We start from the raw sequence: 27476 nt of genomic DNA on the forward strand, positions 1-27476 counted from the left end.
TATGTACATATATATAATACATTTATATATATATATGTTCATCTTGGAATTTTCCACGTGTTGGACTTCGAATGTTGTAATTATTAGAAGAAAGAGTCTCAAGTACGCCATGGATCCAACGATTAAAAAAAAAAGAATTGTAATCGTTGGATTCATGGCGTACTTGAGACTCTTTCTTCTAATTATATATATATATATATATATATATATATATATATATATATATATATATGAACGTGTAGAACAAGATTTCTTAAACGTAATTATCAATTGCCATTTAGGCAGCTTTATAATAACATCAAGATCAATTGACTGCTTAGTCATTGTACAGGAGATGCACCTCATTGGTTTAGGCCAAAATAGGATGTCATATGAAAGGATATAATTGAGGAGATAAATTCATTCTGAAGTAGGCCCTACCATCCAAGTTGGTCACAGAGATAAATGTATTATCGTCAAGAATTGAGAAACAAAACAAATAATACACAATCGAATTCATCCTGTAGTACCATCCAAGTTGGTCACAGAGATAAATGTATTATCGTCAAGAAATGAGAAACAAAACAAATATTAGATTTTCACTACATTGAAAGATACCGTTACACCTATGATACATGGAAATAATAATAATAATGATAATAATACTATGTAAGCATGACTTTTGTGCGAATCAACACATGTAGGTATACAAGTGTATGTTATTATGTATGACGTATCTATGTATGTAGCTGTACATCTGTATGAGTGTCTTTTTTCATGAATCTACATCTTGTATCTGTGTGTGTGTGTCTGTGTGTGGTTTGTTGGTCCATGAGTTCTGTATGATATACATTCGTCTGTGTGAGTTATCCACATATAATATGTCATTGATCAATTTGACCAAACCTTCGTGAGCTAATAATTGAGTACTCCAACATGATATGAAGAAAAAAAAAAGCACCTAAATAAAAAGTGACGAGATGGGCATATTTCACTATTGATAAAAGCATACCAAATAATGATGATAACAAAATCAACAACGCAGTGGTGACCTCATCAATATCTACACATTCCATTATTGTATCCAAGTGCCTCAAACTGCCTTCATGAAGATGTACTCTTGTAAGATATTTACGGTTTGATCACAAAAGCAAAGCGGCAACAGCATATCCATGCATTGTTTATTTTCCACACATCTTTGCTAAGAACAAGAAGCAGGAATTACGAGGAAATTCGATAGGCAATGTACCAAAGGTGCGGTCATAACTCAAAATTCATGAACACGCTTGCTTCCTGAGATCCAGATATTGAAGCTTAATGGTGAATGTAATTTAAGGTAACAAATTTTTCACACCAATCCTTTCTTACCATTACATATAAAATGATATTTAAAAATCGTCAATCTTGAAATCAGTTTATGCGTCTTGACAGACGCGGTGAATGCACAGCTGAAGGAGACAATCATGATAATCAGTGATCACGTGTTTTCATCTTCGTCAGTTTTCGTGAAATTTCTGTGAGGAGAAGAAGCAGTTAATGTGAATGATATGAATCTCCTTTTATTTCAATTTCACACTTAGGTCCTCCATTAAACGGCACACTGTCCATCAGGTTTCATGAGCAAGTAGACATTCAGAACCAAACATCCCTTGACATCGAATGTCACGTGATTTCCAGGGACAAACCCTTTCCGGCTATCGAGTCTTACGTCATCTCGGCTGATGACGTCATTTTGTCTTCATCTCCTCGCACTACCATATCACCTCGTCCTAGATGGTGTATCCAAGTGTCTTGTGTTGGAAGCAACGGGATTGGCGAAACAACAGCATCCACAATATACTGTCCAAAAGGTAATATCAGGTGTAAGTCACCTATAACAAGTTAGCCTTATACTCTTTTAGATAGATAAAGCTAAACTAAGTTTGAAGCAAACATACTCGAAATAATCACTTTAACTGAGTAATTCTCTAACTTGACTGTTTTCATAGATCCGCCTGTCGCCGATATAATATCTGTGGAATTGCTGGAGAAAAGACTACCCAGCACTACAGTCAACCTCTCCATCACTTGTCACGTGGACTCGCGAGACCAGCCGTTTCCTCGTCTGCACACTTTCATCATCCAAACGGAGACTGGGACGGAGTCTAACACAAGCTCTCTGATCCTATCACCCCGCCCCGAATGGTGCATGAACGTCACTTGTATTGGTCAGAATGACTATGGGTCGACTTCTTCTATCGAGACCTACTGCCCAAGAGGTGAGGGGATGCAAATTGTAGGATACTTGAACCAACGTCAGCATTTTTCGTTTGGCTTCTTAAGACTAGAATCAGAAGGAACATTCATGTTTAATATGTCAACCTTGAAACGTATAGGTTTTTTGTTCCCCCTGATGAACCATTCACCGTTGAAGTTTAGATGCAATTAAGTGCTCAAGAGATAGATTACACATTCAAGCACATAACATCAACAACAACAACAACAAAAAAGGCGGAAATTGCTTCATGAAAACCGACAAACATCATTTTATTCCTACTCCGAAAAATTCTTGCCGTAAAGGTAAGATACCATAGTTGACTTTATTCATTCTTTTCTTCCAAATCACTTTAATGTGTATATCTCTTGTCTTGAATGACTGCGACATTTTCAATGTTACGTGCTGACAGATCATATCTAGATGCGCTCCCTTTTTTTCTTTTGTTTTTGGCTCTCTCTCTTTCTCTCTCCCTCTCTTTGGAACACATGTTAATAGATCCACCTCGCCCTGCAATAATCGACATTCAGCTGGAAGAGAAACTGGGCAAAAATAATCAACCAATATTGGTCATAAACTGTCACGTAAATGAAACGATTGTGCTTCATCCTCCACTGCATACTTTCGAAGTCAAGGTTGGAAAGAAGACTGTATCATTGTCAACCAGACCATCGACCACTATATCGACAAGGCCTGAAAACTGTACCGTAGTAACTTGCACTGGAACCAACGATCTCGGTTCTACAAACACTACGGAAACATATTGCCCTACAGGTGAAGTAGATTTAAATCAAATCATACGCGTGCTTGTATCATAGATGTGGGCGAGTGTGTTTTCCTTAATTGTAATGTACATGTACGCATATATGTATAATACTGACATGTTACTTTCATTCTCTTTGGCTTATCGCTATAAACGCGTGCTGTCATTACGAACAACTACTAGGTGTTCAAAAAACATTTCAGACTTTTTATCCTTAGTTTTCAATCTATAAAGGATCAAAGGTGGGAAATGTTTTTTGTAACACCTAGTCTGATAAAAGATCTCAATTCAGTCTGTACGGTTTACAACTACATCTTCCGGAAACTTTGTTACCTGTAGAGACGTCACGATTCCCCCTGAGTAAACAAGTGACAGTTTAAGGGAAAAGAGAGATAATTCATGAAAATGTAAATAACAAAGTGAACCATATTTAAGAGCAAAACCTTTGGGGGGCTTGTCCTTTATAGCTCAACAATTTGCGTATCAAACCCTTAAGAAACCAAATGCTTTAGATTGCAATCAGGGCACACAGAAAAAGGCTACATAGCAAAGGGGAACAAGAGAGAAAGGAAACTAAAAAAAAACTTTGAAAAGCATCACTTGTCCAGCGTCATGTGAGATACAGTAGTAGTTACCCAATAAATCATCGGAGGAGAATGTGAACTTAGATTTGACCCTGGAGGTCTACACATTTCAAAGCGAAACTTTACAAGACTTTTTGAAAGTTAAAACTTGGCGGTGTCATAACTAAATCTCTCAGTTTACCAGAGAAGTAAGAGAATGAAGACAGAACAAGACGAAGATACAATATCGAGGCTTACAGATAAACACCAGTGACATATTCTATCACAATATTCAAGTATAACATGTAAAAAACAAAAACATCTGCGTGAAAGACTCATAAAAGGAGCCTTATCCTATTCTACTTTGGGAAGAGAAAGTGTTCAACTTTATGATGTTGAGTTCCATAGTGATTGACGTATTCCATCACAACTGGAGGTTCGTGTCAATGTTCATGAAATCTTTTATCGTGTATACTTGCACTGAAGTTATTATGAACATTTGTGGCAGAAAGTCGTATCTTCCTTATTTCTACTACTGCCATTCACCCATTACACTTGATCTTGATAGATCCACCGGAAGAAGGTCTGATCTCAATCCAATTTCAAAACGACACGGATACCACCAATATTAACATCACCTGTTCTATCGATTCGTCGGACCAACCCAAACATCCTATCAACATTTTTGGTATCGAGGTAAACGGTGAAAGCATGATCGTCTCTTCAAGAAATACGTCTGCCATTGTGACGTCACATCAGAACAGGTGTCTCAACATCAGATGCACCGGAAGCAATGTCCATGGGTCAACGACCTCTCTTAGTTTGCATTGTCCCAGAGGTACGTGATATCTGACTTTCTAAACACAGACGATGAGTGTGAGCCCTTCTTACGATTCATTCAAAAGATGGCCGTGGAAAGCTTACCTGTTACTAAACTAGCTCATGACCGATTTCCATTAAACCCTGTCAGCCATTATCATCGTTACGCAAGAATTTATAGATGAATTTTATAGAATAGAGACACACAATTTAATGTTATAATCCCCTAATCCAATTAGTCGTATAAAGAGCTGCGCTTTCATTCTTTTGACGATGCTCTACTTTCATTTATTTCATTTATTTATTTCAACTCGGCACATGATTCAGCCAGACGGCTGTTCTTCCTCATGTCCGTGTCCGTGTCCGTACTTCGATACTTTCAAAGATGTACGGCCGCTCATCGCGTCTATACATATTGAACTATGGTGAATGGCGGTCATCCTCCGGTGTAAAAGAACATGGAAAATAACTGCTATTTGTCACTTTCATTACTATTACTGCACAGTGAGTACTTCGAACACAATGAAGATTGCATATTTCATTCTTTTCATATTCACAACTTTAAAATCTTTGTTGTTGTTTACATCACCATCCAGTGTAAGTAGGTATACTGCTTTCATGAAGACAGGCATAAACTCTCTCAGACTTCACTGCACTCATACTCGCTTGTTTCTCTAATGTCTCCTGAATACCTTAACAGATGATGTGATTGAGATCAAGTTGTCCGAGTATACGTCCGATGACAATGTGACAGTTGTCGTAATTTTGTGTCACGTGACCGAAGATTACCAACCCCACCCTGATTTCCACCAGTACGTGATTACAGCAGACAACCTGACGCTCTCGAGGGGCAGATCTCCGTGGGTCTATCTCAGCCCCAAACCTGTGAAATGTGTCTCTGTCACTTGTAGCGCCCTCAACGACTTCGGTTTCATCACTGCATCGGAAATTTATTGTCCAACTGGTAGGCGTTTGGTAAACAACAATATCATCCACAAATTTCGTGGATATAACATCTGTTTACTCTTGAATAAGACGAAGAATGATATTGAGTTTGTCTATTACTTTCGACCATTTCCCACTTTCGTTTTACCACTTACACAGGGTAAGCTCTATTTCATAACAAAGAGAATAGGCCTGCATATGTTTCTTTCTCAGAAGCTAAAAATCCTTATATAATATTATGTCAGCAGCATATTTAATATATTTGTGTACGACGCAAAATATAGTAGTGCCAATGTTTGAGTACACCTAAACTTTGCATGGGATTTGTTTTGTTAGATCGGATGAAGACAGAGGTTGAGAGAACTGAAAAATGCATCATATCAAATCACATAACAAAAGAGTGAAAAAGACAACGTTTCGTATTCTATTTGAGTAGAATTTTAATGTCCAGTTACGTATGGTAGTCGATTATAGATAAGCACAACGAAGATAACATGTGTAGACATGATATCTGTTACATAACTTCTAAAATAAATGTTTAAGATAGTGCTAATACTTGGTGAAATGAACTACCATGTTTGTGCAATTTGAGATAGGACTAGGAATTTAAACGTAGTTTTACGCTGACATTTACTGCAATGTCAGATCATATGGTAGCGACCACTTATTAGAGAGACGGTGACAATGTAATACGTTTCAAGACGGGACGTTTTGATTTCGGTGTTGTGCGATCGTACACACCAAGTTTATTGTCATCTTGGTAGGTTACCAGTGGTTACAAACGAGAACTGCAATCTGATGAAATTACGTAATCATTCATAAAACGCCATAACGTGCCTTTCCATCTGTCTGTCTGTTTTTCCAGACTTCGTACATGTAACTGGAATCCTGCAAACAATGTCGACAACGTACGCCCTCCTCATCGTCCTATTCGTTCTCGCTGTTGTGGTGTGCGTCATCACCGTCATGCAGAGGAAGAAAGACACGCCCGAAGTATCAGGTTTGTCTGGAATCTGTGACAGAAAATGAGATTCATGCGAATATACAGTTTTATCCCGGCTTTGTCTTTATAGGACATTTCATTTGGAAACAATTCAGAAACAGGCAACAATGTTTGTGAACTTAGTCTGAGCTATATTTGAGAAATCATAGGGCATGTAAGCAAACGATCGCCGAATGGCAATTCTTTGACGAAAGGTACAACCTAAAAGGCTGGACAGAATACATCGAAAATGTTTAAGAGGGAAAGCCTTAAAACTTCAGGACACATTTTGCTATTGCGAATGGAATAGGTAGCAATCGTTGGAAGAGAGAAAAGCGTTGAGCTCCTACTATTAGGATACGCAGATAGTACCCAACTCAAAGATATCTACTCATTGCCTTCTCATTTAATCCCCAAACATACTTAATTTCAATAGAAAACAATAAAATTAAGAAAGAAGAAAAGACGGTATGAACACTTCAGTATTGGTAACTCATTCCATATGAGATACAGAAATCCAAAATTAGCTGTCTAGATCAATAGGCCAATCTTTGTTTACTTAGAACCCGGAGACTTCAATTTTATACTGATCTTGTTTTTACTTTAACTTTCATTCCCAGTCATTTTTCCAGTTTTGCTCAGAAATATATGTCATTCTTTCTTTGTCATAGAGGCATGTATCTTTGTATCCCTAGACTTATGTAATGCATGTATAGTAGAAGAACATTATCAGCAACACGCTGCTGTTTGTAGGTATAAATCATTAAACATTCATCACATGTTTTCCTTGTCTTTCAGAACGACTTTATGAGGACAAAATCTTGAACTGAGGACGCTGGACACATGGAAAAGATGACAAAAGTGTAATGCACTTTGTAATCTTAGACATTGTAGGAAAAAGTACGACCTAGTCCATATTCTAACTAGGTGCTTCAATACATTTTATAGTACATACATCATAATCCAGAGCAAGCTCCTCTCTCACCCGTCCCAATACCTACCTCGTCTCCCGTAGATATAAAGTGACTTGAAAAAAAAAGAACAAGTCGAAATCTCCTTAAAAGGAACTTACCACTGAGACGCTATCTATCTGTTTTAGGTGTAATCTCACCAATGATTTCACACAGTATTATGAGGGACCTACCTAACATAACGAGGTAAAAAATCAGAGTGTGTTATAGCTTGTACAAGTTTAGATATGTAGTTAATAACTCCTTTTCGACACTTTTGAAAAAGGTATACTTTGTACCCCAATAATCATCCCGTTCTTAATGGCATCAAAGGCAAGCATCTTTTTATAGTTGCGTTCAGAATATATCTGTTTATAGAGTGATCTCACCAGTATTTTCATGTGAATTACGAGGGACCAACCAACCATGGCAAAATCTGAAATCAAAATGTTATATATATCGTAGTTTGTACAAGTTTAAAGACGTTGTTAATAACCTCTTTTCACCACTTTTGAATAAGGTACTTTATACCCCAATAATCGTCCCGTTCTTATTTGCATCTAAAGTCATCTTACAGTTCCGTCAAGAATACGTCTCCTGCAAAAGGTACATTTCCAGTTTGACCGTGATGTGAATACAGTATAATGGTATGACCTTCTACTCGGCTGTCATTTCTTGTTACAATAAAACCACTAGTGTTCCAGGGCCACACCATAATTCACAGCCCCTTTCTTTAACTTAACCGTATTTATTTCAGCTGTACTTTTTCTCTGTAAAGTATCAAATGTCTGGTTTATTATGTTCTTGTAAACTAGGCGTCTACATAAGTGTGATTCAAGCGTCTGTACAATTTCCATACAAAGAAGTTCTTTCCATAATATTTTGCTTCACTTTGGACATAATCCTCGACTATGGAAATATTAATCATTGTCTAATGTATTTCATCGCATGTATTGGAGCAAACAAAGGTGAAATTAATAAACTAATTCCTATGATTGTGTGATGTAAAATTTATAATAAAACTATCAAAATTATTTGTTGTTTTTTATTCGTATTAGTCATAGTAGTAGTAGTAGTAGTAGTAGTAGTAGTAGTAGTAGAAGAAGAAGAAGAAGAAGAAGACGAAGAAGAAGAAGGAGAACAAACGGTACTTAGAGTGGTAGTTTTAAGAAGACAACATTTTAGTCATAATGTTATGAAAGCGATTTCTTCGTCCGAACTACACTCACGTATCATGCATGTCACATGGAGTTTTCGTATATTTGGTTTCCGCCTGGTTTCATCCATTTCGTTTTGTTGTAATAATGTTTAGGGCCCTGTTTTGTGGAGAGTTATAGTTAATTATATAGTTAATTCCTATGGTAAGTCTAAGGTATATGGTCTATGGTAAATTCATAATCGATTATATCTTTTGATAAAACGAGGTCCAGAAGATGTTTGTAGCTATTGTACACTGGTATCATACAGCTATAATTTTTCCACCGCGCAGGGCACGGGAGTCATCTAGGTCTTACCAGGCCAAGGAGGAATGTGAAATAATTAAGTCAATCTGCAGAGTTCTGTGTGCAAATGATAAACTGAATCGTGCAGGACGTGTTTGTGTGAGCATCAAAAATCCACTACACAATCGCACACTGCTGTGAAGTTATATTCGTCCTCATTTTGTTTTTGAGGGTCTTGATTTTACTAGCACAGGGAATGTTACAACACCAACTAAAATGATTTTGTCATGTGATAATACATAAATAAAATGATTACAGGTAATACTCTGAGTTCGGCTTGTGGTGTTCAGTGTAGCGTGATAATTGTAATGTTTAATCTAACAATCGATTTCATGATTAGCTTTGTTAGCACTTTTTTTTCGATTAATATCATGAAATAATCCTGACGTGTAGTGTTAAGTTGTAACATCATGACATTGTAGATGTGTGATTATCAATTAAAAAAAAAATCCTGCCTAATGGTTATGTAATCATTCAAATTCATGCCTGCACCTATCAGTTATGTGAATTCATTCATGACTAAATGAAAGCACGATTCAATTAGAGAGAAGTGTTAAGTATGGCGTCCACTATATACATCGTGGCAGCTTATCTCCACACGAAAAAGAAAGAAACAGAACAAAGCAAAAACCTTCACGATTACAGAGTTAAACCAGTGAGCTGAAAATGAGAAAAGATTCAAGTCATGAACTCTTTGTGAGTAGTGACCTCGTCGTGGTGAAATATAATCAGCAGAGAATATCGTACGAGTATGCAAAGTTACATTATCCCTTCCTTCAAATAACTGTGTTACAAAGTACTTGTCTGTGCGGTGAGTTAGGTAAACATATGTAATGGAACGGTAGTGTGTATCTGTTCGTGTGTTTATGAATGTGTGGATTTGTAATTAAAGTGAGGGATTTTCGTCACCATGATAATGCTCTGTATTTCCTTACTAATCTATATATAAATTATGACTGGGCAGAATTTGGAAAAGATAGTTCATGAGTTTTAAAGCGTATCTCCATGGTCGAACATTGAATGTTCCATGAATGTTGGTTGTTGCATGAAACGGGAATTGCTTTTCTGGGTTTCTGATTATCAAAATACATAAATGAACGTTGTGGAATTTATGTTGTAGAAGTTGTATAGGTATGTGTGATGGTGCGTGCGTGGACGTGTGTTTGTGTGTGTGGGCGTGTGTGCGTGTGTGTGTGTATGTGTGTGTGTGCGTGGATGTGGCTGCTATCCTACCCTTTCCGATGTCTTTTATTGTGTGCCTCCTTTCATATGCTACGCACTTTAAAAAAAAAATGTACTAAAAACTGCGACTTAAAATGAAAGAAGGACCGATACAATATTGAAATTTTCAAGAGAGTGACGTTCTCATTGTAAGAAGAAACGAATATACCGCATCATTTACCCCGCAAAGAATTTGTCTGTTGATCATAAATGACTGACATTGTATGACAGATTTTTCACTATGAAACGTCATGCGCAGTAGAGAGCAGATTGAATGCATTCTGTCAAATGCGGAAGTATAAGCCACGGCTGGTTTAATATTAATGAACGGGTTGAGTGAAATGTATGTTGAAACTAACGGAGAGGAAGGGGAGTCATTCACGTGGTGTCAAATTATGATTCTTTGGTCATCTTCCAACATGTCTGCTGACAAAGTCAATACGAACCGTTTCCTGTGTTTTATTAGGTAATGCGAAACAACAACAATCCACTGCGTGATATTACGATATTACGGAAATCTATGGCTGTATGTGCTCTATGATATCCGATCATGACTTGATGTTCCATTCCAACAAAGAAGTTCGATTGATTTATTCATTTTTATGTACGCGATAAATGTACAACCACTATTCGGTGAAAGATTAAGTAAATTGCACGATTTTTCATGTCAATTTCAAACAATATAACAATTATTGCATTGAATTTTCTGTAGCTGCTGTTCCCGTCTTAGTTAGACAGAAACCGAAAATTGAAGTCTCAGTCATTGCATGGTTAAATGTGACAAAAAGCACACATACTTGACTTTAACTTGTCTGTTTTTAAGCTAAATGAAAAAGACACACATTCACGGTCCCAAACTCACAAAATTCAGAACTTCTTTGAAATTGAATCCAGTTAGGAAACTTGGTTGCTTATTCACGAACTTGAATGACCGACGAGATTCCGTCGCCAGCTTGAGATGAATTTGAATGCTCAGTGCTGAAATGTATGTTCCTCTCTTAAATTCTAATGCTCCGATAGTGAATTTGAATGCTCCGATGGTGAATTTGAATGCTTCGATGGTGAATCCAAATGACCAGATTTTGAAATTTATTTTTAATTCAGTTCTGCGAGCATGGAATGCGTGAAATAAGCCAGTTCGGGGTTCCAGTTTGAGCATGAGCAGAAAAAGGTCATTTCTACCGAGAGACAGGTTGGTTTTTAATTTGACTGAGATAAGCATTTGTAATGTTATGATTATTCATGTAATCCATATAAATGGTGCCTGCCAGTACATCCACCTGACAGCAAACCTGGTATTTGGCAATGTTAACAGAAACAAGTTTGTTAATGTATTCAAAACAGCACAATGAAATGGATGCTTCCCAAAGTGTTGAATGACAACCATTCTGGTCACTTCATCTACACAGGTTCATTCTTTGTTAGAATACACGTTCCATAAATTGCTATGTTGGGCAAGCTGCTGCATTATTCGCTTTGATTTGAGTGAAGTGCCTAACCAACTGAGAAAAATGAAAGGTCATTTGTACCCATGTGCACATGAGCTTTCTACGAACTGGCTTATTGAATGCTCGGAATAAGAACTTGAATGACAAAATTATGAGATTGACTGGGAAAACCTATACTAGCAGAGTCATAAAAAACATTTTGCTCAAGAATTAAACATATGAGAGAAAATCCTAGACAACATACTGACATAGTAATGAAGTAAATTTCCCGTTTTGTTTAGGATTTATGTACAAATTAATGATGAACTTCTGATGGCCAATAAAAAAAGAATTAACAAAACATCTCAGACATTTCGGTGGTGTGCTGATAGGAGTTACTTTATACCAATTTAAGCTTTATGTATAAAAGCGGTGTATTTTACATTCTTATAGAGAAATAATTGATCTTATAAAAAACAGCAGGAATATGTGTCCTTTTGATATTAAGTTTGTATCATATAGTTGATATTCAGATTTGAAGTTTTTCCTTACAAAACAAAATAGATTTATCATTGACACAAATCTGCAGTAGTCTATGAAATTAATGTTATGGTGATGTGTGGGAATTTGCCCATCTAAACATACGAAGAACTGGAGATATAAGGAAGAAATAAATCATAATGTCGATAATGTGTTTCTCCACTAACTTTTTGAGGCAATGTTGCAAAGTATCACAGAGTACTTCGTCAGGTTTATTGATACTTTATGGACTTTCTCACATGGCTACACTAAATGAGGGTCTAAAATTGATCAGCTCTCATCAGAAGTATCCCCATGCCAATATACTTAAACGCAACACGTTAGTATATTTTGCTTTGTCTGTTTGTTTATTTGTTTGTTTATTTTTTCATTTCCTATACTATGTATAAAATGCTGTATTTTTTAATTGTATGGTTTTTAAACTACACACACTCACATAACAGCCATTGGCTGAAGCGAGTGACCCGTGGTGAAATAAAAATAAACTCAAACTCACACTAAACTCAACAACCTGAATCTCTAATGGTCATCTATCATCATGTTGACAATGTAACAAGAAATCATACACGTCGTGTTGAATTTTGAAACCAGGATGTATTGATGACACAATGTTGACATCAGGTTATTCGTTGTTACGAGCACACAGGAAACGGGGTTCATGTATCAAACTGATATTCATTACAATACCGATTTACATCACTATCAATGTGTCATGGCGCAACTAAATAAAGTAGTTCCACACACAATTATTCACATAGAAAGCAAGAACAATTACATATATACTGAAAAGGACGATAACAGCTCACACATATTTACATTTGATATGTTACCTCGTGTGTAATGTTCGTTGGGCAAATGTTTTGAGCTGTCATACAAGTACTAAACAATAAATGCAGACGCGGATCAATCTTACACAGGAATAGTGTGCGATGGTCGAATGGTCTACAAGCACGCAAGAATAAAAGACCGCCAGTGAAAGCGGACATCAGGCGGTCGAGCTTGCCAACATTTTAACGCCACATTGCAACGTAAAGTGTTCGTTCTCATTAAATTTGTATCCATCGATTCGGCATTTTTCAGGTTGAAGGTAAACTTGGGTTAGATTCGGTCTGTCTTTGATAGAATGTATCGGTGATAAGTTTTGGAAATTCCACGAAGAGAAAATTTGCAGCCATTCCGAAGTCTTTTACACAGTGAGTGGCCGGGCTTACACACATAAGTTATAAAATCTCTTTTTAAGCACTAATACAACCTCCTGTATTTTTTTCTAATGTGGAGCTGCAAAGTAGCAATAGCAATGTCAATCATTTTCGATCTTTCAGTTTGAGCCGTTATCAAAGTTGCTGAATTCTTATATTTTCCCCTTTTCTACCTTCTATCTTTCACAAGCAGGATTCATCGACGTTTGAGAATGATGGCTGATAGACGAAGATTATTTCTACTTGGACTATTATCCATCGCCATCCCCTTTATTGGTAAGATATGAATATCAAAAAGGTTTTATATATTCATTTCACAGCAAACATAGTCTTGGACTTATGGTTCAATTGCTAATTCAATTGGTTGCTGTAGTTTTGTGTAAATACTCCACTTCCCAGGGATTCTTTTTATTCTTTTTTAAAGTACGTTTGTATAAACAGAGAAAACAAATGCGATATCGGATCCAAGGGGGAAAACACACACAAAGAAATCATTCAAATGACAGTGCTTGTGCAATAGTTTGAAAAGTGGTAAATTGTTGGGGTTTTTATTGTTTGGTTTTTGTTTTTTTTTACTAAAAGGACAATTACATCTGGTCCCTGAAAAAAAAAAGCTGGACGAGTGAATTTCAAGTAAGGTGATTTTTGTCGTATTAAAGACCATCAAGCTGCATTATTCTCTTTTCCTTTCTTCTGTTATTATCTTATTTAGGTGGAACCAGCGTGACTCTCGAAGTACCAAGCCCTCTGACACCCAACCAAGAAGTTACAGCCGTCTGTACAGCCGATAAAGTGTTTGGCTCAGAACGTGTGTTTTGGTACTTAAATGGCGTACAGATTACCGATGGCATTCAAACGACGAGTACAGTGGATAGTCTGATCCACTATTATAGAAAGTCTGAAAGAAAATATGGACATAAGTTCACGATATTTGAAAGTGCTTATTCATATTGCTGTTTGAAGCATATCTTAATTTCATATACTCTTAACCATAGTTTTTTGGTATTCTCATGATATTTTTTAAAATCTGGTTTGATTTCGGCATCATTTTCTGCCTGCCTTCGCGCCTTCCTCTCCCTGGAACGTTGCCCAAAATGTCGCATCGTCCTTCAATCCCGTGACGTCAGATGACGAGTGGGATTCCCTTTCCAAGGTCTTTCAAGCTGCATGAAATAAGACAGAACGGGTTCATTTTGGAGATGTCGAACGCAATACAAGTGTACATGGGAAGGCATTATATAAAATACGTTTATTTTGCAATCATTAAAGGGGCTGTACAGTTCTGGTTGAGGTGAGGATTTAGCTTTTAACGTTTTGCGAGATATTCAGAAACCACTCTATGTGATGTCAAAGAGTATGCAATTCCATGGGGTATCAAAAGTTTATTTGATGAAAATCGGTTTTGAAATGACTGAGATATCCGAAAACAAGGTGAAACAAAGCGATCCTAATAAAAGGCGTGGCCTGTCACCTTTTATTATTATCACTTTTTTTGGATATCTCAGCCATTTGAAAACCAATTTTCATCAAATGTTGAATCCTTCTTTAAATTACATGCTCTTTCATATTTCATAAGAGGTTTCTCATTATCTCACTTAGGAATGTTATAAACCTGAATCCTCGCCTCAAGCAGTACTGTACAGTCCCTTTAAGACAAATTGAAAATCGACACTCTTATAATTTCATATCACCGCCTATAGTTATGTACTAATAACGACAAATCAATATTTTCACGTTGTCTTTTCAGATTTCACAATTTCATTGTAGTTCAGCGTTGATTATTGCGGGCGGCCTTTACCTGTGCAGCTCCTCCAAAATTTGTCAAGGACTTTCGATGAAAATAAAGAATACATTTCCCCTCTACACATCAACGAGCACCTACACAGTATACACACTCAAACACTTACAAACACAATAAGCCATGAAAAGTTTCAGAATTAAGATTCTCTTACTCTACTGATTAAAAAAAAAAAATCAGTCGCGATAGGTTTATTCATGAACTGATTGTGCTACGCTGACTTCCTATATTTTGAAAAACATTTGACTTGATTTGACATCTATTTATTTCTTCAATTTCATAACAACCGATATGTATAGATACACTTTTCTTTCGTACAAATCATATGAAAAGAAGAATTAATGGACTTGGCGAATACAAAGTATTGACAATACAAATCACACGGTACATCGATAATAAAGAAAATGATATAAAGGTACATAAAATGATTTAAAGGTACAATCTAAGGGGGCATTTTCAGAAAATGTTACGCCCTTGTTATCTAGATAATAAGATAAGATATTCTAAAAATCCTTTTTTTCTGCTTGCGACATATGCCACCTTTTACTCAGAGACAAAAATTTAACCTCCTCTATATTGCACTATTGAACAGTGCAAACTGTTCAGCACCTCATTTTCAATATAGGCTACTCTGAAAAGACTGAATATCAGACGACCACAATCTCACACTGTAAACACGGCTTGCCTTCAAAACTGAGATAACATTGCTGGTAACATATAAATGAAAGCAACAACAATCAGCCACTTCGCAGTGTCCATGAGCAGAAAAGAGCCATTTGCCATAACAGGCATTTTGGTGGTTTTTTTTTTTTAATTCACTGAGATGAACATATGTGATGTAATGACTATTCATGTAACCCTTACACCATGCCTTATGAATAGTGGGTGCAAGCACAAATGACAGCAACAAAATGTTTATCAAAACCTTAAGTATTTGGAAATAAAAATATACATATAAACCTGTAGTTTGTTAATGCGTTAAATGCAAATCAATGAAATGAATGGTTCCCAAAGAGTTTAGTGTTAATAATGTTAATTGACAGGCCTTTGTGGTCATTTGGTCTACGCAAGTTTATTCTTTATGTGAACATAAACTCCACAGATTGGTTCGTTGGAAAAGCTTTTACATTGCTTTTAAAAGTGCCCAGCCAACTGAGAAAAAAAAAATGAAAAATCATCTTCCAAATTACACAGAAGCTAATTACGATATGGCTCATTAATATACTGTTGACGATATAGTAAAATAGCAAGGGAAGGAGAAATGTAACATATACGCTGGCATAGCTATGAGATGAAACAATTCACATTCCAGGGAAATTTAGAAATAACCTCGCTTTAAAACTAAGAATTTACTACGTTGTTTATGACTTTGATAAGCCCTTTAAAAAGTAATGGCAAGGTTAATATTTCTTGCTTGGTATGAGAGTTTTACATCAGGGATAAAACAGTAAAAGGGGTGCAAAACATTGGACATAATGAACACGAGAATCCGCTTGTATAATTCTGCAGGCTGAGCCAATCAAAATGCATTCAATATTAAACAAAAAACTTCTTCCCTCAGTTCCATCCGCAGATGATAATCATTTGGGATACCCGAACCAAATTAGATGATTCATCATTATGGAATATCCGCTCCTCATCCGAATCAAAACACAGAGTCAACGATACAGAGTTTTGTGCGACGGAAGTGAACTCTCACACAGATACATCACCACACTCTTTCAAATCGAATTTACCGTACCGTGAGAGAGCAATACTGTTAGAAAAACACATGAAATCCGTCGGGGATATCTCTGACATGATAATGTGTGAATATTGAAACAATGGTTTTCATCGTTAAACCAGAAAAAAACGGAAATACCTAGCACCTCCCCTCGATCTGATGTAAGGCTTCGAAGGCAGAAATTTACCACTCCCTCATCGGACTCTCTAAGGATATTATAGAGAGGACGATGTCAATTTGAAAATAAGAATCAAGTCGACTAACATGTCTGAAACAAATTACGGTTACAACCAACCTTACATAAGTCATAATGTCACCTTACATAGAAACCTCTAAGTACTTAAAATGCCGCCATTTCCGTTACAGTAAGGACTGATTTTTCTTCCTCCCATTTTACGTGGTGTCTATGTGTCCATAATTACACTGCTTAGTTCCTAGCAAAATACGCTTGTCTTGTACAGTCAAGAGATTTTTTGTGCCCACGCGAAATATACTTCATTTTTACAATCTTCTCTGCTGAACACGAGCTTCATACATTTAGAAGCATGTTACTACGTATGGTGTTCATCACCATCCGATAAGATACATCACCACTGACTAGTATACTTCATACCAACCACACTCAAAATAACTTTCTCTTCACTAATTCGATAATTTCTGATAAAGGTACGAAATGAGACGGAAGTGAACTTTGGTCTCATGCGAGTGGAAGGAGATATAATCTGTCTCCCATTTTTACATTAAGCATGCGTTTTCTCCCAGAGTGCTCAATAAGCAAGATATAAGTACAAAGACTACTATTGATAATTTGAAATTTTGATATCACGGATAAATACCGTGAAATCTTCGAATCTTACGAGACATGCGACCAAGGTTTCATCGGGAGTTAAAAGACTGAACAGCTTGCACTGACAACGGTCTACCTAAGGATATACCTAGGATGAAACGAAGAAATGTTTGTTTACGTCATAATCGCATCCCAATCATCATCGCATATTTAACGTGACATTGATAAACCAGAACGATCATAACAGTCAAAACAGGAAGCTTTTGTAAGCAATAAACTGGACTTGATCACCGTTAAGAGCTCAGAGTTTTCCGTCATGATCTAACGTTACCGGATGCTGTCCGTAAGTTACATACGAATATCGGGTGAGTTTTCGTTCGTTTGGTTAGTTAAAGTATACATTAGCTACTCATAAGTACAACAACTCAATGCGAATTAGTAAAAGCGTCCCTTTTAAGAGTGGTTAATATGAAAACACTTTGTGTGAAGCTAAAAAGGACGAAATATCCTGCATTTTTGTCTCTTCTTCCGTTAAAGCCTAATGCAGTGCATCAGGGTTAATAATTTAGAAGTATTATGCAGGTTCTCCAATTATCTTCTATAATACCTTGATCAGTTTGTGAAAACAAAAATAAAAAGTACTGTTCTGTGATATACAGTGGCATAAGATGAAATACAGACGTGTTTGACCTAATAATAAGTCATGATAATCTGTCGTGAAAAGCGTGTCAATCGAGGACAATACACGCCACGTATCCTACACGTAGCAAAAGGAAGATAATGTTCTTTTATCAGCGTACTCTCTAAGGGATTTAGCGACGCCGGTAAATATTTTCATCTTAAACTTTCAGGTTTTGAAAAGATGTGGCAGAAAGACGGCAATACCTATTTTGTGATTATTACCTCCCTAGTCGGATATGAATTGATGTGAGTTATGTAAAGGAATAAATCTATTCAAAATCAGGAGGTTTTTTTCTGCCCTAGGATCCCGTAGGTTTGCGTGTGAGTTATGTCTTAACTCAAAATACTCATTCCTGTTTATTATGTGGCATTGACAACCATTACTGGGCATTATGGGTCATTTTTCGGGTAAAAGGCAATATTGCTGCTGAGTTTCGATCGTATTGCTGCGATTTTGTGAGAGAAATTTGATAGACACCATAAATCATTTCAGTCAAAGAGATCAACTTTTCATCAATCTAAGTGGTAATAATTAAAAAATGCTGTAGATCACTACGTTTCAGACACAGTTTCTCAAAGGCATTAAGCTGTGCGAGTATAATGTATTGTGAAATTGTTTACTTTTAACCTCATTGTTCATCACTTTTGTTTGTTTGTAAGTTTTTCTCTATGAACGACGGAAACGAAAATATTTCCTGAAATGTGTTTCTATAAAGAATTGTCCTTCATTTGATATAGAACTAAGGTGCAAAAAAGAAAGCAAGGTTATAATATGAAATGTCATTGTCTAGAAGATAAGTCTGAAGCTTGATGAATAATTTCTAAAACATATTGCTATGATATTTTGAGCAAAAGGGAATGAAAGAAAAACGGTTGAAAAACACTGACTTTGCACAAGGCCACAGTCGCTCAGAGGCAATACTAGTATTATAACTACGCTTTCCGAGGCAGTCACTGCTCGCGGCCGTGCGACGGTAGAACTGGTGAGTACAGCGAAAAATGTGGATTCATTCCATAGAACCAGACTATTTAAACACACAAGCGAATAGATAGGTCGTTGTTTTCAGCGTGTTCCTCAGTTCACTGAAGTTCGGATCCTGTATTTGCATGTCTGTTGATACATCTATTCCACCTATTCACGTTACAGAGCATGAGGTGAGTAACAATTAAGCATGACCGAGTTTTAGTGAATTAAATTCTGTTTTTAAAGTGAATTTAATTCTAAACTTTATTAGTTCCTCTTATTCTGAAAGCACAAGTCACTCACAAAATACCCTGTTTTGAAGTGATATTTAACATTGTATTAGGTTATTAAAGTTCACTCAAAAAAAAATTAAATTTCAGATTTTTGCCCATCAGCAGTTGAAAGCAAATTTTGCTCACAATAAATACATAATTATGTGTCCATTAATTGAAAAACAAATTCCTATAAATAATATGACTACAAAGCCCGTGATATTGATATGTTATGATAATATATTCCTTATTTGTTAGGACAAGGACGAGCTCTTATGAAATGGAAATCATGAAATTCATTTAAATGTAGCTATTCTAGCACGGCATCTGCTCCAGCCTCATGCTGTATTCCATACGTAGGATGTGTAAAGCTACTTGTTGATCTATTCCGATAATTTCGTAGACCTGGGACTACATTATTTTTAACGGCAAGTTTACTTCTCAGAACATCTCTTTGCTTTTAAGGACTGATTATTTTCAAACCATGAATGTTTAATCGTGTGGAACTATCAAAATTATCCTAGTCTCATTGAAACGTGTTTGCTTTGGATATATCGGCCATTATTACACCATGTCGAATGAAAAAACAAAAACACCAAAACGTTACGCTTTTATGACAATGTTGTCAATAAACCATCCATTTTATCGCATGTTATTCAGAGTTTGTTAGTTACACTTTGCATCATACATGTCAAAGCGATGTAAAATTGTTGCGTTATAATACCAATATGAATGTGGTCTTATTATACTAATGTTAGCCAATATTGGATGATTCAGATTTGAGATATATAGCTTACGCATTTATATGAGATTATGCTTTTTGTGTGAAAAGTACTTTTTTTTAAAACAGGAAATGCAACGCAATATTTGTTTTTATAAACCATGCATTTCATGTCTGAATGCGTTTCGAATAATTAATTTTCCTGGTCCAGTCGCGAAATTTGGTACTGCCTCACTATAATTGATATGATATGATATGCATTTATTTGAAATTATCAGTTGCATTTGAATCTGATTTTTCGATCTGGCATTCACTCAAGCTCTGTAAAATTGTAAACATTTCTCCAATATTTTTTTCTTTCTTTCAGTGAGACTTATGGGAGGAAGCGGCGACCATGAAGGCCGAGTGGAGATACAGTGTGACGGGGTCTGGGGCACGGCGTGTGACTGGGGTTGGGATATGAACGCAGCTCATGCGGTGTGTAGACAGCTTGGGTACCCATCGGCAGCCTCGGTCCATACCAATGCCCACTTTGGACAAGGATCAGGCCCTATTTGGTTAGACCATGGAATTTACTGCCTCACATCGGATAAGAATTCGCTGTTAGAGTGTTTTCGAGGGCCATGGGGATGCTATGCCTCTGGCTGGGGGGATTCAAGCTGTGGGCACGACGATGATGTGGGCGTAAGATGTGCAGGAGAACGTGAGTTTATCTAAATCTCTATTTAACATAGTCTTTTGCATCGAGAGAAATCAATAGTGCCTTTTTCTTCGTTACTTGCCAGTTGGACTTTTCTGTACGTGAATGCATCATGAATCTGCCATCATCCCAAACATTACTCTGTTAACAATCTAAATATAGAGGGCTCGACATTAACGGTGCCCAGTGGCCCGGGGCCACTAAAAATTGATGTTGGGACACCAAATTCCCAAAAAAGCGTTTCTTTTGGTGGCCTGATCAGACAACTTAGTTTCAAAGTGGATTGTTTTGTTTCTTTTAGGCTATCAAATTCCAAATTTAAAAGATTTCAGTAGCACAAAAGTGCCACCAGAGAAAACAAAGGTTAGTGCCCTGCCTTATTGTACCACAGTACATTTTCCTATATCTATATTCTGGTTACCACAAAATTACAGAAATTTTTATTCATTAAAAGCATATTCATTTTTCATTTCTTGAAACTTATTCACCTGATTTGAGCTGCTGACATCATCATTTTTTAAGCACTAAGCTCATCAAATCACATTTTTCGTAATGCGAGTAGTAATTGCAATTTCTGGTTGACCTAAAATGAATATTCCCAGCATTATTTGCTTTGGACGATCCATATCGGATACATTAACAACAGTAGTGTAACACTCATACAAAGGGAGTATTTCCAATTCCAATTGTCTTGTTGAAATCAACGTATCATTTACTGATACTGACTGGAATATTTGATAATTATCAACATGAACAGTACAGACATTGACATGTAAGATGCTATGCACGAATTCCATTGTGTTCCACAGTTCCACAGTTCTAAAAAGTATTTCTCTTCTTCCTGAATGAGTGAAAACGCGTGATTTACACTAAGCATCATGAAACGGAGTTTCTGATTGCGGTATTCATACTATTTTTGTCCATGATGACAAAATTATATGATAAACAAGGGCTTATATTAAAGTGATGAGGCTAATAGAGATGCATGAAGTGCGGATCACCATGCCTCTTAATTTTTTAATGTAAGTTTCCCGGTCAATTTCATACTTTTGTCATTCAAGTTCCTATTCCGAGCATTCAATTTCACGCATTCCATGCTTGCAGCACTGAATCAGCAATCAAATTCAAAATCCGGTCATTCAAATTCACTATTGGAGCATTCAAATTCACCATCGGAGCATTAGGAACTTGACGGCGTGAAGTAGAAACTTGATCGCTTGAATTTCACTTTCAGACAGCCAAATTCCTACTTCCTGCAATCAATTCAACGAAGAAAATGTAGTAGACTCTTTTTTTTAAGAAAGGAGAAAAGGCAGACACAACCCATGGAGGCTTGTATATAGTGTAATTATGACTCTTTAAAGGTTCTACATTGATATGTGTTCATGTTTTCTTTCTTTTTCGTCTCAATAAGTTTTAAATTGTAAGGTCCATTCAGCAGTACATCAAAAAAAAAAAAAAAAAAAAAACACGACAATCTAATATTCCTTGATGATATGCGTGCTGACAACGCCCCGACACTAACCACACAATGACAATGCATCAATAAAGACAAACTGATACACTATGATCTCACATAGCAATACACAAAAAACAAGACGTATACAATGTTCATGTTATCAGTTTCAATGTAGTCGAAATTGGTTTTTTTTTTCCGAAGGTGTCAATCAACCTTCCCTATTATGCTTGTCTGTAGGCCTATACATGTATACAGTGCTTGAATGTGCCTGAATAGTCCTTCTCCTGAAGCCCGAGTTCAAATTTTAGAATGAACAGGTGAACCTTTATACGGCAAAATAGATAATATTCATCATAAATCCCAATATAGTCAAAGTTAAAAGAAAAAGACACAAATAAACTAACTAAATTCAGGACTTCTTTTAAATTGAATGCAGTTATTTGGAACTTGGTTGCCTTTCACGAATTTGAATGACCGCAAACATTCCGTCGCCAGCTGGAGATGAATTTAAATGCTCATTGCTGAAATGGGTGCTCCTCACTTATGAAATTTGAATGCTCCTATAGTGAATTCGAATGACCGGATTTGAATTGGATTGCTGATTCAGTGCTGCGAGCGGGGAATGCGTGAAATTGAATGCTCGGAATAGGAACTTGAATGACGAACTTGACCGGGAAGGGTCTCTACTTTAGGAGAATATGTCACGTGATATTGGCCAATGTCCCTGCATACACTGGAATAATGTTAGATGTAGACGCTGTACTGATTTACAAATGTATTGAGCGCATTATTATCATTTTTGTAATGTGTATAGGGAATCTGAGTGCTGCAGCCGCCATATTTGCCAACGCAGACCTGAATGAAGGCCTAACTTATGGTGTTGATCGCTTCACTTATTACGACATGACGAGTAGGTTGACATTCACCCCAACGACAGCAAACCACGGCGATACACTTCAGTGCCATGTGTACGGTGTTGTGCGCTCTGCCACTCTGGCGGTTACAGGTGATATATTTTTTTTAAACTGGGCATCAGTACGAACATTATCATTAACAACACAATATCAGTACTTGATATACTTTATACAGTTTAAAAAACCTACAATAAACGGCTGTGAATGGAACCGTGACAGATGACACGATGACATTCGTATTTTCACACAGGATCACGGGAAATGTAATGGGGCAGTACAATGAAAAAAAAAAGCAACAGCAACAAACCAATCTATATTATTTCATTATTACCTGCGAAGCGCGCAACGAAAATGGAAAATGGATGCATAGCTTTCCTTCAATTTTTCGAAAAAAAACACGAAGATTTATTGACGTGAGAAAATGTAAATTCCATACCATTCTTTTCAACAAGTGATGTATGTAATTATAGTGTCATGTTGTTCTTCGTTTTCATGCTAGTTTCTCGACTAAAATTTACATGCACGTGCGATCTTTCATGTTGTTGCTGAATAGAATTTAAATCAAACATTTAAATGGGTGACCGTCTAAAGACTTAATAAGAGCCTTACAACAAGTTACTATTGATTGGTAGTGGTGGTTGATATTTTTCTATTGTTATACATAATCATCACAGACTGCCCTATCAATGTCTGTTTTTCTTCTCAAAATGTGCCGTGTGCCGTTAAATCAAAATTAACTAATAAACGAATAACGTGTCGAGAACATTTGAACTGACTAAACAGGTGGTGTCGATGTACCCCGGTCCATCACTCCATGTATCACTCCAAGTCCCGGTACCCCTCCAGGAGAGAACATCTTAACCATCGATGCTGTAGAGATTAAAGGCGAATATAATCTGGTTAATCTGATCATCTCCTGTCACGTGAACTTCACTGATCAGCCGTCGCCGTACCTCCACACCTACACCATCGGGACTGAGACTACAACTCTATCGTCATCAAGCTGCGCCTCAGCCATCCTCTCACCACGCCCCAACGCCTGCATCGAACTCACGTGCTCCGCGACGAACGGGATTGGAACTACCTCAACCACGCGCCAACACTGTCCTCGAGGTAAGTAGTCCTCTTACAATGTGCTCTTTAACAGTGTGACAATTCTGTCTTTGTTTTTTGTTATTTTTTTTTTTGTTCTATGTTTTGTTTTTACTGCGCCTAAGGCCGCTATAGGTCACGTTAAACTATGTAGTAACAACTTAAGGAACTCTTAATTGCCTATAAATTTCCGTACAATTTCCTCTGGTCTGGTCTTACAATATTTTCAGCGTTACAAAAACTAAATAAAATGATATCAAATATTGGTTATACTCGCTCAAAAATCTATGTCTATACGTTAATGCCTATACCTTCCTTTTTATTTTTTTTTTCTTTAAAAACCGAGTCAACGTAGTCTTGATAAAACCATATCGTTGTTAAAATTATGACATTGTACACTTTACTGCTAGGTATAATGATAACCATAATAATCGGCTGGTGTTTGCTCCATGTAACACATACTTTCTGGATGTAACTGTCAATCTCGAAGAAACTGAGCGCAAAGTATGTAAAAATCTTCCCCTACCCTTTCTCTTCATCTGCGACAACTTTCAGACTAAAGGTACATCCATTTTGATTTTCGATTGGTGACGGGTTTCTGGTTTAGACAGTAATCAATACATCAACTATGATCATATCCAACAGATAAGCCACCAGAAAGAATCATCAATGTGGGGTTTGAGACTCAAGAAGCTGCTGAACAAAGTCTCACAATTACTTGTCACGTGGATCCAGAAGACCAACCCTTTCCACCAATCAACACGTACCTCATTGCAGTCGACGATAGCGTCATTTCCGATTCAGCTTCTCCTACGGTGACGATAGACGCTCAACCCAACACATGCATCGATGTCGTGTGTACTGGTATAAATGATTACGGAGAGACTGAAATGACCAAGACCTACTGTCCCCTACAGCCAGGTAAATACAAAACACATTTCTTTCTTCTTATCATTTTTTGAACGAACAGTAAAGTAAGAAAACGCAGAGTTCACATCATTTTCGTTCATCGATTTAGAGTGGCTATCTAAAATGAAAGAAATTGCAGTTTTCAGTAACCTTTAATCGTTCATGTAAATCTGCAATGACACTTTCACTGTGTTGAATACGTTTCTACACAATTTAGAAACGCATTTAGCTTCTCGTGGGGTTACCGTTAAGTCAAACTGTTGATAGCGTAAAAGCAGTTGTGACACCTTTAACTAGAAAATTACTGAAACCAAAATGATCACATACTATGTAAATTTAAAACCAAAACACAGTTCTCATATACCATGCAGAAGTGTGTTAGATAACGTTTTCATAATACGATTGCAATTAAATAATGACAAAAATGAGCAATACTAGCCAGAAAGCTTCGCCGAAAGTACTACGTGATTTGTTACATTCGATTACATACAATACATCGGGCCAAAGTTATCCATGTACTACCTTCGTTCTGCATACCCACTAGGGAGAGCGCTTCAGGAATAAAAGTCGGTATACCGACTTTTATTAATTCATACTTTTGAAACACTCAAACAAACAATCAAACAAACAAACAATCAAACAAACAAACAAACTTATTATCCCATCAACATGCGTCAGCCAGGTGATTTTCTAGACAGAGTTTTTCGATGTATATCATGCGAATTCAAATTGGTGAGAGATGAATTTCGAGCCCTTACAAGTAGGCCTACCATGTTTTAGCTGTAAGGTGCGAACAGGAGGCCTAAACATCAAAACTGCTGACACTTTCCATATCGCTTTTACATCACTGATGACAGTATGACAAGGAAAATTATAAGAATGCTTTTCCATAGTCATTACTAATATTTAACCATTTCCCCTTTTACTACCTTGTCTCGTTCTAGAAGCCGGTCCCGAACAACCTGGTAGCAACATCCTTAGGATCCAGACGACGGAAATCAGAGGTGAAGGAAACCTGGTAACTCTAATCATCACCTGTCATGTTGACCTCTCTGACCAGCCTTACCCACATCTCCACACATACACCATTACAGCTGATAACGACACCTTGTCCTCCTCCAGCTGTGCCTCAGCGATCCTGTCTCCACTCCCCGATGGCTGCATCAATGTCACGTGTTCTGCGACCAACGGAATCGGAGACACGTTGTCATGGATGGAACATTGCCGGACAGAAATTCCTTCTGGTAAGTCAAAGTATCATGGCTTATCCTTCTCAAAGCAAAGCACACAGTGCGTATATGAACTTAAAAGTGCTCCTATAAGTACCTGACAATCATCATTAATTCTATCGCGCTTTTTTTTCAAATTTGTGTGTATGATGGCGATCAGAAATCTCCTAGTCACTTCACGGGGTAGAGAAGAAGGTAATCTGTGGGCATTGAGACAAGAGAGGGCGCTAGACAGTTTTATTGAAGGTTACAAACAAATGAAGTACTTGTCACGTGATCCATGATCGTCACAGATCACCTTCTGTATCTGTATATTCGTCTGATGTTACTATACTTTCAGCAATTTAAGTCTAGTACGTGTTCAAGTTTTATACCGTTAGGTTGGAACAACACACTTAATTTGAACAGCACGACAGTTTGATTGTTGTTTTTTTATGTCGTATTTCCTTCCATAATTATTCTGCGACCTTTTGACAAAATATACAATGCTTTAGATGAGGTAGAAAAATACTTAAATCGACAATTTAAAACAGATACGTTTCAGCTAGGAATGCATCATTGCGCTCTTTGTGATAGCAATTACACTTAGACAGCGTTTAAGTTGTTGGCTATCAAGTCCAAGCTAAAAACCGCGTAGTACGGAGGGAATACAGTGACACTAACACAGGAGGAAGAAAACACTACCGTTGTCCATTGGTGCTTTATCGATAGGGGGTCCCATAGCTAGCCCTCATCGACGGGTCCTTCAACAATCGTCGACCACGTACGCTCTTCTCGTCGTCGTTTTCATCCTCTCCATCATCACCTGCTTCACTGTCCTCGTGAAGAGAAAAAATGTCTTTTGATTAAGGTTAGTATATTCATAGCGTGTTTTATTTACTGAATCCGTGCGCTTTGAAAAATGTATCAAGTAGAATGTTATAACATTTACAATTACTTACTACTTTCTAGGTTTAGTACTTGGCAAGAAAACCAGATACTCCTGGATAAACTTAACTTGAATCATTACCCAGATAGAATTATAAGAGATGCAGACGAGACGAAATCGGTAATCGAAAGAAATGAGGTTATTGACTTCCATCG

The 27476-nt window shown here is 36.9% G+C and overlaps 1 protein-coding gene across 1 annotated transcript; it reads left to right on the forward strand.

The window, feature by feature from the left end:
• Positions 1–654: 654 nt before the first annotated feature.
• Positions 655–27238, forward strand: LOC140241175 (uncharacterized). Its single transcript, XM_072320934.1, has 11 exons — positions 655–679; positions 1968–2237; positions 5079–5342; positions 6189–6323; positions 13857–13952; positions 20458–20793; positions 23064–23255; positions 23947–24276; positions 24901–25176; positions 26109–26408; positions 27105–27238. The coding sequence occupies exons 1-11, from the start codon at positions 655–657 to the stop codon at positions 27236–27238; spliced, it is 2358 nt and encodes a 785-aa protein (XP_072177035.1).
• Positions 27239–27476: the final 238 nt, after the last annotated feature.

Source organism: Diadema setosum, chromosome 17 (assembly GCF_964275005.1).
Source record: "Diadema setosum chromosome 17, eeDiaSeto1, whole genome shotgun sequence".
Classification (NCBI taxonomy): Eukaryota; Metazoa; Echinodermata; class Echinoidea; order Diadematoida; family Diadematidae; genus Diadema; species Diadema setosum.